This window comes from Carassius carassius, chromosome 38, assembly GCF_963082965.1.
Source record: "Carassius carassius chromosome 38, fCarCar2.1, whole genome shotgun sequence".
NCBI lineage: Eukaryota > Metazoa > Chordata > Actinopteri > Cypriniformes > Cyprinidae > Carassius > Carassius carassius.
In genome coordinates this window covers 10,585,424-10,598,842 of record NC_081792.1, presented here as the reverse complement: position 1 = coordinate 10,598,842, position 13,419 = coordinate 10,585,424, and the positions used below count along the sequence as shown (strand labels likewise).

Genomic DNA, 13,419 nt, shown 5'->3' with positions numbered 1-13,419 from the left:
TTACATTTTACAGTATATTACTGTTTTTTCCTTGACTTAACTGCAACAAACTGTAGAAAAACACGTTTTTGCTGGCAACCATTATTTTATGGCAACAAACTGTAGAAAAACAGCACGGTTGCCAGTAAATAACTGTTTTTCTACAGTTTGTTTCCTTTAAGTTAATTACAGTTTATTACTGTTAAATTATGTTTCATGCTGTTTTTTCTTCATCTTAAAGCTTTAACCCTTTAAACCCTACAACAAAATCCTCATTTTTAAATGAACACTTATAATGTGTGCACACTACAGAGTGTTAGAGTTACACTGAATCAGTGAAGTTAATTCTGTGATTAACTGATGATTGAGCATGAGTGATGAACACCTGCTATTAACAAACAGAATCACTGAAGGAAAGAGAAACACAAGAACTACAACTGACTTCAGCCACAGCCAAATCTCTCAAGATCTGATTAAACAACTCCTAAAACAGCTTAACCAGATTCACAATATTAACCAGACTGACTTTATTTCTGTCAGATGTCTACAGAAGATCTTACTGAGCGTTAAAGAGGTTTAGGCATTTTTTTTACTACCATGATGGGGATCAGTGTTTACTTTAGTTGGGCTCTTGAACAGTTTCTTGTCAACACTAAGGTTTTATTTTTTTATTTTATTATTATTTTTTTTTTGCATGTTGTATCAACGTGTCTTAGGAATTTGTTTGAAAATTAGCAGCAAAAAAAAAACCACCTTTTGATTGTCACCATTGTTGAGATTCATATGCTGATTGTTGATGTCTCTCTTTGAGTGTTACTAACACTAAAGATCAAAAAAGTTCAAACCTAAACTTATATCCACATGTTCTGGTTATCACATTACGGTTTAATCTTATAGAATTGAAGAAATATAAAGTATAATTCTCTCATATTTCAACACTAAATTATTCTAGCAACAATTAGAGTCAATCTAACAGATCATGGCTGACAGAACGAGCCATAATCACTTGACCATCCAAATAAAAATTGCTATAACAGATGTATCATAAAGACACAAATATAGCAATTAAACAAAACTTAAAGTTTGAAAGTCAAGGGTCAGGATCCCAGCTAAAGCAAACACTGATCTCCACAATGGTAACGGCAAACGAAACAGTAAAACATCATCATCTAAATCTCTGTAATTCTCAATAAGATCTTTTGATCTCTGATCTTCGATCTGACAGAAATAAAGTCAGCCTGGTTAGTAATGTGTGAAGCTGGTAAAGCTGTTTGTTGAGTTGTTCAAGGCTGTGGCTGAAGTCAGTCGTAGTTCCTGTGTGTGTCTTGTTTCTCATTTCTTAAGTGATTCTGCTCGTTAACAGCAGCTGTTCATCAGTGTCTGAATTCACTCATTAGTTTTCATTCTCTCTGTCAGGTGGACTATATTAGTAAACTCGTGTAGGAATAGTGAATGAGGGTGTAGGGTGTGATTTGAAACACAGATGCTGATGTCGACTTTGAACTTTGTTAATTTACGATATATAGCAGCAGGCTACCTTCTCAAAAATGAGGAATATTACCCAGAATGCACTGTTTTAATGAAAGACAGTATGTTACTGTCAAAATTTGTCCGTTTTTTTACAGCAATTTTTAACAGTGAACCCTGGTATGATGAACAGAGCAATATTTGATATATTTACTGGAAATCCCACCCTTTGTTATTAGATATCAACTCTCGTAGTGCTTTTCATAAGTAACATGTTGCGACTGGTTACATTTGAATATGTAAACATGAATGAGATCTGAATGGCATTAGGGAAGTATGCTACAGAATAACAGCCTGTTCCTCACAGAAACCTATTGTATGGCTTCACAAGACTTATTGATCTTATTTATGGAACTTTATGATGCTTTATGCCCTTTTTGGAGCTTGATATCCGTAGACACTACAGAAAAGAGCAGCACGGACATTCTGTACAATCTTTTTGTATTCCAGTATATTAAGAAATGCATGTTTGGAACAACATGAAACGTAACAGACATTTTTTTTCCCTCTGTTCCTTAAGCCCAGCCTAAATTGCAATGTAAAAAACAACTCTCCAGTGTGAATAATCTTTAGTTAAAGTCCAGGCCTAAGAGTGTCAGAGAAACCCTCCCTGCAGGCTCAACAGGTCGGATCTGTAGGACAAAAGCAGAGCCGGTGTGGTCAGGAAATGCTTTAGGTAATTATCATACAGATAATTGTCACTCAGCTTTAACCAGTCCAACTGGACATTGTGCCAGAGGCTTCTATTCTGTTTCGAATGAACAACTGCATTGTTTGACACATGTAATAGATCTGAAGAGAATGTATAAAAGGTTTCGGTATGGTATGTATACATACTTTAGGCAGCTACAATCGGGAGGTTTCATCACATAACCACATACATGACTGATTCGGAAAGCTTTGACAAACTCTAGGCAGCAACTCCATGTAGGCTCACAAATAAAAGTGCATGGCCAACTCAGCACACATTGTATGCATCAACACAACTACACAGCACACATATTGTTTTTTAGTTCCTTTGTGATTAACAACATTTTGGCAGTGAATAATAAATATATCATGAACATATTTATCTTAAAATGTTCTTAACCCGCTAGCAAAGAGTTTGTTCTTGTTTTACACATAAAAACTATTTAGTGACAAAACAAGAAGAAGCTATTTGCTGGCGGCTGAAGAAAAATATAATTCAAGATATATTGTGTAATTTTGCTTTGAATAAATGTATCTTGTTTTAAGGAGAAAAAGTCAGAAGCACTTATTGAGGAAATGCTTTTCAAGTGTAAATGATTATTTGACTTTCCCAGATATTGCCACAGGAAGTGTTACATCCTGGTTAATATTTCCAGGTGGACTTCACACACACACACACACACACACACACACACACACACACACACACACACACACACACACACGTTTCCACTGAGCTCAATTTGATATGCTAAGTCTAAACATGAAAAAACATTTATTTATGATCCTACCTGTAAATATTTTCCATCCAATGTTACCGGTATTTTATTATAATTGATATATTATTTATACATTATTTATATACTATTACTAAATACCACTTTAGTATGTATTAGTATTTTGAAATGGCTTTTATTTTCATATTTTCCTTTTTTTATTTCAAAGTTATTTTTTGTTGTGTGCTTTTTGTCATTTAGTTTCTGTTAATAATAATAAGCCTACATTTAGCTTTATTTTATTTAGTTTTAGTAATACTTTGTTTTTCGTTTCAGCTTTAATTGAAATTGATTTTTAATAGTAATAACAATGATTATATCAAAATTCAAGGGCATAATACAGCAATTTTATTTTTTTGTCTATCATGTCTATTCAATGAATTTTGACAATGATTATTGCCACAATAATATCTTAAATGATCATAATTATATTTGATTATTCTCAGCAAATATTGATAATTATAATTCATTCTCAGTCTCAGACTTCTTTATTAAATATTAATAATAATAATAATAATACTAGTCAATTGTTGTCAGCTCTAGTTTCCACATGCACATGTAAAAATATATGTGGGAAGATATATTCACTTGTATGCTTTTGCCAACATATGGTGAGACATACATAAACGCATGTACACACACACACACACACACACACACACACACACACACACACACACACACACACACACACACACACACACACACACACACACACACACACACACACACACACACAATCATTAGAGAAGTGTATAAGAGTGTGTGATCATATTAACGGCTGAATGTTACCCAGCTTATTTAATTTCTTAGCATTTAACTAGAAATAAAATAATAGTCTTTTTTAGAAATAAAATAAATGTCTTTTTTTTGGCTGTACAATAACTATTTACCATGACTATGAGTGCAGTGACAGATGTATGTTCTCTCTGGAGAGGTTTTGTGCCTGGTCAAGAGTGTTGTTGTGAATGTTTGTACTATCAAGCAGTAAAGGATTTGGCGGCGGTTACACATCTCCAAATATTTCACAACCCCTGCTACTGCATGGCCCTTGAGCTCCAGAGGAGGGAGCAGATGGCCGTTTTTGGCCCAGGGCGGACAGCCCAGACCGAGGGAGACAGTCCTGGCACAGGCCTGCTCCAGAGCTGTTTGCTAAACTGAGACATTGTCTTGAGAGGAGAACATATCCAGGCATTTGAGTGCAAACGGACAAATACAAACTCACGTTTACCAACCTATTCAGGGAACACACAATATAATAAATTCTATAAATAAATATGCATATATATATATAAATTAAAATAGAAATCTTCATGACACTGAAAACTGGAATCATGCTGCTGAAAATTCAGCTTTGCATCACAGGAGTAAATTTCATTTTAAAATATATTCCCATAGAAAATCGTTCTGTAAAACAGCAATATTGTGAGATATTATTAAAATCTGAAAGAACTATTTTCTATTTGAATATATTTTAAAATGTAATTTATTCCTTTGATGCAAAGCTGAATTTTCAATATCATGATTCCAGTTGATCCTGATTTGTTGCTCAGTTATTAATCATTAACAATGTTATAAACAGTTTTTACTTCTTAATATTTTGTGGATCCCCCCCCCCCCCACTATTCTTAGATGAATAGAAAGTTTAAAAAACAACATTTATTTGAAATACTTTTTAACAATTGAAAAAAGAAGAGAAAAATCAACATCTGAATGGTAGTACATCACGGTCTCTGCATACATAAGAAGCAGCACAGCTGTTGGAAACATTGAGGATATTCAGAAATGTTTCTTTAGCAGCAAATCAGCATATCAGGATGATATCTGAAGATCATGTGACTCTGAAGACTGGAGGAATGATGCTGAAACTCACAGGAATCAATTATATTTTAAAATATTTTCCAATAGAAAACAGTTACTTTCAATTAAAATACTGTTTCACAACATCAGCTTTTTTTAGGCACATAAATACGTATACATTAAAACACACATATTTTGTCTGAAGACACATTCTCTCAGTCTCAGGTGTGAGCATGGAAACAGGGAAGGTTTCTGGATCACCTCTGTGGTTTTGGAGATGATGCCCTAAGGGAAGAGTACAGCCTCTATCTATCCTACTTACCGTCACAAGAGACACTTCACACATGCTCCACACACACACACACTCCTAACTGTTTTTCACACCAGCCCTCGGGGCCCAGGGGACGCAAGGGGCCCCAGAGTGATAAACTACCAGCTACAGGATCCAAATAGACCCAAACACACACAGAGCTACACCAGCATACACACGACAGCCAAACTCGAACGCAATAAATCACATAAAGGGTTTAAGAGCATCACATCATGGGTAAACCCATACGTCTGTGTTACTCCTCATGATTCAATCAGAGAATCAGTCGTGTATCTATCTATCTGTCAGTTTGTCAGAGATGAATAGAGTCAGAAGGCAGTGAGTGTGGATGAGTGCCTCACCTCCAGTAAACGAGGACGGCCAGCAGCAGAATGAGGCAGAGGAAGGTGAGCGCCGACACAATCACCAGAGGAATAATCCACTCCATCCTGGCCGAAGCAGGCACAGGGTGCATGCTGGAGACTACTGCACGCTCTGAAACACACACCTTACTATCAGCACACCCTACAAATAGCAAACTATTCATAATAATAATAATATTAATAATAAGCATTATTATTTTTTATAATAATACAATTGCAATCATTTCATAAAATGATATATGATATTAAATTTAATTAGATAAAATCAATAAACATTTATTTCACACAATATTTCCTCAAAATGATGTTTATAAAATATTATAAAACAATTTAAATGCAGAAAGTACTTACATCAGAAATAACGACATCAGCATTAATTATTCTTATCATTGATAATACCCATTACCTATTATTAGTAAGAGCAACATTTTTCACTATTATTATTTATTGACTTGAAATAATTGAATAATAAATTAAATTATAAAATTATTCAAAATAGATTATTTCATTTAGATTAAGAAATTGCTAAACTTCAATAAACATTTATTTGACAATATTTAATCAAAACGTTCATATGTTTACAAAACATTCACAATAAATGCAATAATAACAACACTATTTATAATAATAATATAATAATAATAATATCAACATTATTATTATTAACAACAATACTGATAATAATAATAATATTAATAATAAAAAAAATAATGCAATTGGAATAATTTAATAAATAAATAAATAAATAAATAATATTAAGTTTAATTGCCAAGTTCAAATGATTATAAAACATTTCAAATAAATGCAAATTTAATTACATAAATTAGAATAATATCCAACATTATTATTATTAACACAGTTGCTGTAAATTAATAATAAAATATTGTGCAATTATTCAAGATTATTCAGCATGTAACAATATTGGATTTAATTAAAAAAAATGGCTGAAATAGTTATTTATTATTTAAATACATTCAAAAATACTTACAATTATTGTCAAATATAGTTCTGGTTATCATTATTTTGCCAAGTAAGATTTCTAGATGAATTTGTTTTGCTTGCCTTAACATTCCAGTGAAAAATTTGTCCTGATCCTGACAATGAAATACCTTTTACGTTCAGAAAGAAATGCTGGGTTTATAGCAGCCCCAAACCCAGTCCTAAGCTGAACTCTGTCTAATTCCCTAAAAACTTGATTGGTTGATAGGAATGCTGTTCCAGGACTAACAAAGGTTTTGATTCAGGAACACATCCCACTTGGCAAGCTCACGGTCATCCTACCAGTCTATAGCACACACACACACACACACACGCACACGCACACACACACACACACACACACACACACACACACACACACACACACACCAGAGTCCCAAACTGGCAGACTCAGAACCCGAACATAAGAATAGAGAGATCAGAAACCTGTAGCCCCCCTCGGGTGGTCCAGGACAGCATGCTGCTAACTAATCCAAGCTGCTACAGCCTCACCACGGTCAGACACAGACCCGCAGTCACGCAAGAGACAGCACTCAGACACACACACACACAAACACACACACACTGGATGAACATAACTCCAGTGCCAAAGAGCTAAATTTGGAGTTTCTCTGTTTTTTATTTTATTTTTTTACTCCCTGCAGCTGAAAATGTTTTCCGCTCTCATCCTCTCTGGAGCGGAAAACTATGCCAAAACAAACAAATTTCTGTCTCCGAAACAAACAGAGGGGACGGAAAGCAAGATGGAAGGTTGAGAAGAGATGGGATAAGGAAGAGGGAGTGACGGGGAAATAAATGACAAAGAAATGGGAGTGAGCGAGGGAGACGAAACCACTGCACAGGGGACGCAAACAGGACCACAAAACACAAGAACTGAATGTTTAATGAGAGGGAAATTATTTGTGACTTTTGATGCTGAAAAGATGAGTGGTGCTGCACATGCAAAGCTTGCTTTCACAATGCTAGCATGATGTGAGAGGCTGGTAGGGTGATACGAAAGACTTCACATGCAGGTCTCTATGATATTATGTCCTCTGGATATGGCTTAGGTTCCTCATTCAAAGTAAAAATGTCATGCGGCGTGACCATCATTTAAAAAGTTATGTCAGAAATGTCTTACATCTTGAATATATGAGAGTGTACACATATTTATAATCATATATATATATGAGCAGCTGTTCTCAACTATAGGAGAAATCTAAACTTCCAAGCATTAGCTAAAACAACCAAAACAAGATATTGTATAGACATCAACATTTTATTTTATGTATTTATTTGAAATCTTTGTGGCCTTTGATGAACTCTTTTAACTCCTGGACAGTGTTGTTTTAGTATCATCAAGGTGTTATGAATCTTTTTAAATGCTGAATATTTACTCTTCTGAATATATTTTTCTATTTTCTGTTTATTAACTATGTTTTGGTTTGTCATTTATATAAATATGTCTGTATAGCCCCCCGCCCCCCCCTCAAATTTTAGCTTTAGCTGATATAGTACATTCAGTAAAGCGAAATTAAAGCGAGAAAAGTAAATAAAATATAAATCCATATCTATTTATTAATATACAACTGGAGAATTCATGGGGCCCTCGAATTTTGTTGTGGACAATGGTGGGCCTCAGAGTCGAAAAAGGTGACAAGAAAAAAAAAAGGCTGGTTTCTAACCTGTGAGTATGGAGAAAGGAGGCATGTGTTTGCGGTCTACTCTGCTGGGTTTGCTGGTGTGAGCCATGTTGTCTGGGGTCTCTATTACTGGCGTCACATTATCATCACCCACTGGATCTCTGGTCGGCAGCACCTTTGTCTCCTCTTCATCTTCCCTTACTCCCTGTGTATTTTTCTCCACATGATCCTCCGGGACACTAGATGGCGATGAGGTGTTTTCTGCCCGGCTGCGTCCTCCTTTCTCTTTCGCTGTCGAATCCGGCGCTGCTGTGGGTGGATCTTTTGTCGCGGAGCCATTCGTCTGCTTTTCAACATCGTCTGGAACTCTGCCGTCCTTACTCTCGGCACCTTTCTCCTCATCTTCTTCCTCTTCTCCGTTCTTTTCTCCATCCTCATCCTCACCCTTCCCTCCTTTGTCTCCTCCGTCTTCAGATCCGTCGTTCTCTGCGGCTGTGGTAGTGTCTGCGTCGGAGGCCGGTGAGGAGGTTGGTTCTGTGGTGGTCACTATAGGTTTGGCTGGGGTCTGGCGGCTGGAGGGTGGAGGCCTGGTGGGCCAGACGGAGCTGGGGAAGGAGGAGATGACCCCACCACTGAAACCCAACCCCGCCAGGAGGGTGCTGGTCACCACAGACGCCACCGTCGCTTGGCTGCCGCTGGAAGAGGGGCCGATCCCGGTGGCCATTGAAACGAAGGAGAATGGAAGTCCGGAGGAAGTCCAAGTGGAGGAGCCGGAGCTGATGGGCGCCATGTCTGCCGAGGATGCTGGGGACACAGTTGGCTAGAGACAGAAAGAAATTACATTTTTAATTGATTCTAAAAGATAAAATCTGTGCACATCATGTGAGTAAAATAGACCCGACACAAACCAGACAAAGACCAACAGAATAAGAAGTTTCAAGCCATTTTTGAGCCTTCCTTTTCATGCATAACTACAGATTTGCATTGAGCTCCAATTTGTAATTATTGTATACATGTTATTGAATGTATATAATTATTTTACAAATATATTTCTATATGATCTAAAATAAATATTACATAAAACAAATATATACTTTAATTATTGTATAAATATATATTTTTAAATAAATACATGCATATTATTTTCTAAGAAATAAAAATAAAAGACAAAAGATAATCTAAAAGATAAAAGCTTTCAGACAGAGTAGAGTTTCAGTTCATTTCGATTTATAAATTAAGATTTTATTGTAGATTTTTGAATAATCTACAATAAATTATATATATATATATATATATATATATATATATATATATATATATATATATATATATATACATATATATATATCCCTCTATGGTACGGAGTTGCCGTATGGCAACAATTAATTTATACCCATTTATTTTTTATTCTGAAAAAACTACAATATATCACATTATGGGAATTACAAGGGTAGGCCTTAAGGTGGCCAATGATGTGCTGTTTTTAAGTCACATGACAACTGAATGTCCTCCCAAATCTGCTTTTTCACTGTCATCCTGGCACAGAAGACACCTGTTGAAGTGCTCCAGAAATTGCTCTATTAACCTAATTTCTAAACATCTTTTCTCAAAGGGGATTTTTTTGCATCATCTTTGGTAAGTAAATTAGATATTTTCATTCACAAATTAATATTGTTTATCATAGTTTTACTGTAAATTAAGAAAATATCAAGTTTGCTATATGGCAACACTGTACCACAGTGGAATTGCAGTAATGTATTTCCCCATTGGGATATTTTATAGATAGTAGCATGAATAAAATTATCACAGTTATTTAATGATTTGAAGTGTTTATTGTAGTATAGTTGTATTTATGTATAAATAACAAAATTATGTCTTCTTTTCAGGAAATTAATACAGCTATATTTTATGGAAAGGGCAATAAGAAAAGTGCAGAGTTGGCCTGTAATGGAGAAGAAAGGGAAGTGCAATTACCCTGACTGCAGGGGGATCGTCCGCATGAAGTGCAGCAATTGTGACTTGCACCTTTACATCACAGCTGAAAAGAACTGCTTTTTGCAGTTTCATGGGATGTCATGAAATGTGACATGAGTTGGATTGAGACGGGTGCACATGGATGGACTGGGGAAAACCACACTGAGGGCCAGCTGTTGCCTAATGGTTACAGACTTGGACTAGTTACTCGAAGGTCGCCGGTTCGAGTCTCAGTGCTGGCAGGAGTTGTAGATGGGGGGAGTGAATGAACAGCACTCTCTTCCACTCTCAATACCCATGGCTGAAGTGCCCTTGAGCAAGGCACTGAACCCCAAATTGCTCCCCAGATTCTGGATATAGCTGCCCACTGCCCCGGGTGTGTGATCATGGTGTGTTCACTTCTCACTGCTGTGTGGGCACTTGGATGGGTCAAATGCAGAGCACCAATTCCGAGTATACCATACTTGGCAAATGTCACAATTTTCACTTTACTTCGGGGAGCTGCCTATCATAATCCCTGTATTTTATGTTTTCATGTTCTACATGGTATTAGTGCATGTTTCAAGCTACCATACATTTACTTAACTTGTATAAAATACTTTCAAAAAGACTTGTTTTTGTTGTTGGAAACTTTGTGGATGTAAACCAATAAACAGTTGATGAATTTTATATGCATATATCGTACAAAAGCGCATTTTTTGTCCGTATGCAAGTATTATTATAGTACTTTTAAGTACCATTTTGAAGGTTAAATGATAGGAACCTACTTACTTTTGGTTTGAATGAGTTCCAAGTATAAAAATCTATCAATATCTAAAAGAAATGTCAACTTAAATAGAAAAGATAATCATAATTTAATAGAAAAACTTCATTTTTTGGCATTTTTCCATTGTGGTACACTGTTGCCATATGGCAACATTTTCCTAAATACCCTCATAAAAAAAAAAAAAAAAAAAAATAAAAAAAATATATATATATATATATAAAATATAAAAATAATTGAAGCTATTTCATGTAATAAAAATTAAAATAAATAAATAAAAAACTATATATATATATTTATTTATTTAATGCGCACGTGAAGAGACAGTGCTGCCCCCTGTTGGACAGATGTAAACTTACCATCCCAGTTTTGACTATTCTTGAGCCCTCAAAGATCCTGGTGGTGTTGGCTACCATAACGAAGAAGAAAAAACATGAATGAGAGGGAGCACTTTTAAAAGCAACAACTAAACTAGCATTCATTGAAGCCTTGTCTTGTGTGCAGGTGTAGCTCTGTACCTCTGAAGAGCATGCTCTGGCTGAAGTCACTGCGCTTGTCATTCAAACACACCGCCTGGACGCGGAACAGGTACAGCACATCCGCCGACACCGGTGTGATGACGGCTTCCTGAAACACACACACACACACACAGTGTTACATATACAGTATACACACACTACGCCAAGAACGGAAACACCTCCAAAAAGTCAGTCTGTGATGTGGAAGGGTTATCATCCGACACTTCCACTCAAAACACAAAAGAGGAGTGGTAGACACACACTTTGAAGTGCGACCTCTCCTGACATAGGTCTCTGGAGGATGGAGGGGAACAGCTTGTTCTCTTCTCCTTCGCTTGACGGTAACACCTTTCTTCTCAAGTCATTATCATTGAAAATAGACAGTCTCTATCAGCCTCTCCCTCACATAACATTCATTACCACCTAAAGCACCTCTGAGCTGCTCAGCTGGGACACAGAGGCATTGGAATTCAGTGAGTGAGGCGCGGATTTATTTTTAAAAGCTGTTTCTGTAACGTACACCTTCATCAGTAATTTATACAACACTATCAGAATCTTTCCAAGTAAATATTAATATACACTACACTTTAGTCAACAAAATAATGAACATGTCACTGTATATGTAGTGTGTAATAATATTAGGGGACACGGTATTTAATTATGATTGTGCACCATTATTGTTGTGGGTGGGTGTCAGGGCGTAAGGTGCTCATGAGTGTTTTTTTACACTTTTAACGGTAGCTGGTACAAAAAAATAAAATAAATATAAAAAAGGAACATGGAAAGGTTAGTGCATAGGACTTAACACTATTTTTTAACAAATCTACTTTGATGGTCAGATATAGGCTACATTTCCATCATCGCCGCTTGTTTCTCTCAATGGTCTCTGTCTCAACCTCATGTAGGCATCTCTGAGAAATGAAGATTCAATACAATTCTAAGTGTATGAGCAATAGCCATTATCATAACTCACTTCACCTCCCCGGGGTCTGCCGAAAAGTGCTGTGGGCTTGAGGGATTTGTAAATCTTACGCTAAGTAAATGGCGTCAGTTCCACTCCACGCCAACACCTCTCTGATTAATGCGAGGTTTGACTCGATTTCATTCTGTAAAATAGCCCAACTCAAATATTACTCTATGGTGTTGGGTTATTGTAAATGAAGCAGAGTAAAAACTCCTTCTCTGTTGATCTGGCAAGCAGTCCCTCTAAAATCGAGTCGGCCGCTAATTTGACCCAGATAGCAGCATCTCGGGACGAGAGAGGAAATAAAAATGGAAATAAAGAACTTTAAAGAGAAAAGGATGAACAAGGAAAAAGTTGGGATGCAATGGCATTTTCAAACTGCACACGGGAATGTTTGGGATCAAAATGAACAATAATGAATTCATTTCTTCATACTGTTTTGTCGCCTCACGACTCCCTACAGACCGATGATCAGAAGTCTCAGCCTGTTATAAATGGTACACCCCACTGAGTGTGCTCGATAGAAAGTCAAGCGAAATGAGTCGAAAATACATCTCCACCTCTTAAACAGTTTTAGTCCATTAGTATTTTCAAATGGTGGGCCCCAAGGTCAGCGACTACCGCTGCGGCCCCCTGCTGACGACCTAAAATACAGTCTTTATTCACAGTCACACTTGCTGCGCTTCTGCAAACATGGATCTGAGGCTTTAGCAGAGGAGAGATTACAGGATATTATCGATGAGCTGGGGGTTTATAGACATGATAACAACATCCTCACATTCTAGACTTAACAGCAAGTCTGTTTTCAAAGAACAGACTGGCACAAATCTGAAACGTGCAATGTTTATTACTTAAAAACTAGAAGAGGTCATATTTACCATTTACTAATTAAATGAATATATACTGTATATGCTGTCTTTAAAGTATAAGACGGGATATATTGTGGTATAAATGACCAATAAAAACACAAAAAGCACACACACTACCCCTCACCAATATTATCTCCCACTGATTCATCAAACACTTTAGATTAGGGAACACATATTCACTGTTAACTAAGAGATTTCACCTCAATTGACTCCTATTTTGCTGCTTATGAATAGTAAGTAGGGTT

The 13,419-nt window shown here is 36.2% G+C and overlaps 1 protein-coding gene across 2 annotated transcripts in view; it reads right to left on the bottom strand.

Annotated features, from left to right (window-relative positions):
* LOC132119284 (receptor-type tyrosine-protein phosphatase gamma-like) overlaps positions 1 to 13,419 on the bottom strand; it is a 295,833-nt gene that overhangs the window by 25,321 nt on the left and 257,093 nt on the right. For both annotated transcript variants that reach the window (XM_059529115.1, XM_059529114.1), the window contains exons 10-13: positions 11,342 to 11,450; positions 11,183 to 11,232; positions 8,129 to 8,906; positions 5,445 to 5,577 (exon numbers count right to left, since the gene is read on the bottom strand). In XM_059529115.1, coding sequence (XP_059385098.1) covers positions 5,445 to 5,577; positions 8,129 to 8,906; positions 11,183 to 11,232; positions 11,342 to 11,450 — 1,070 coding nt within the window. The remainder of the gene's footprint in view (positions 1 to 5,444; positions 5,578 to 8,128; positions 8,907 to 11,182; positions 11,233 to 11,341; positions 11,451 to 13,419) is intronic.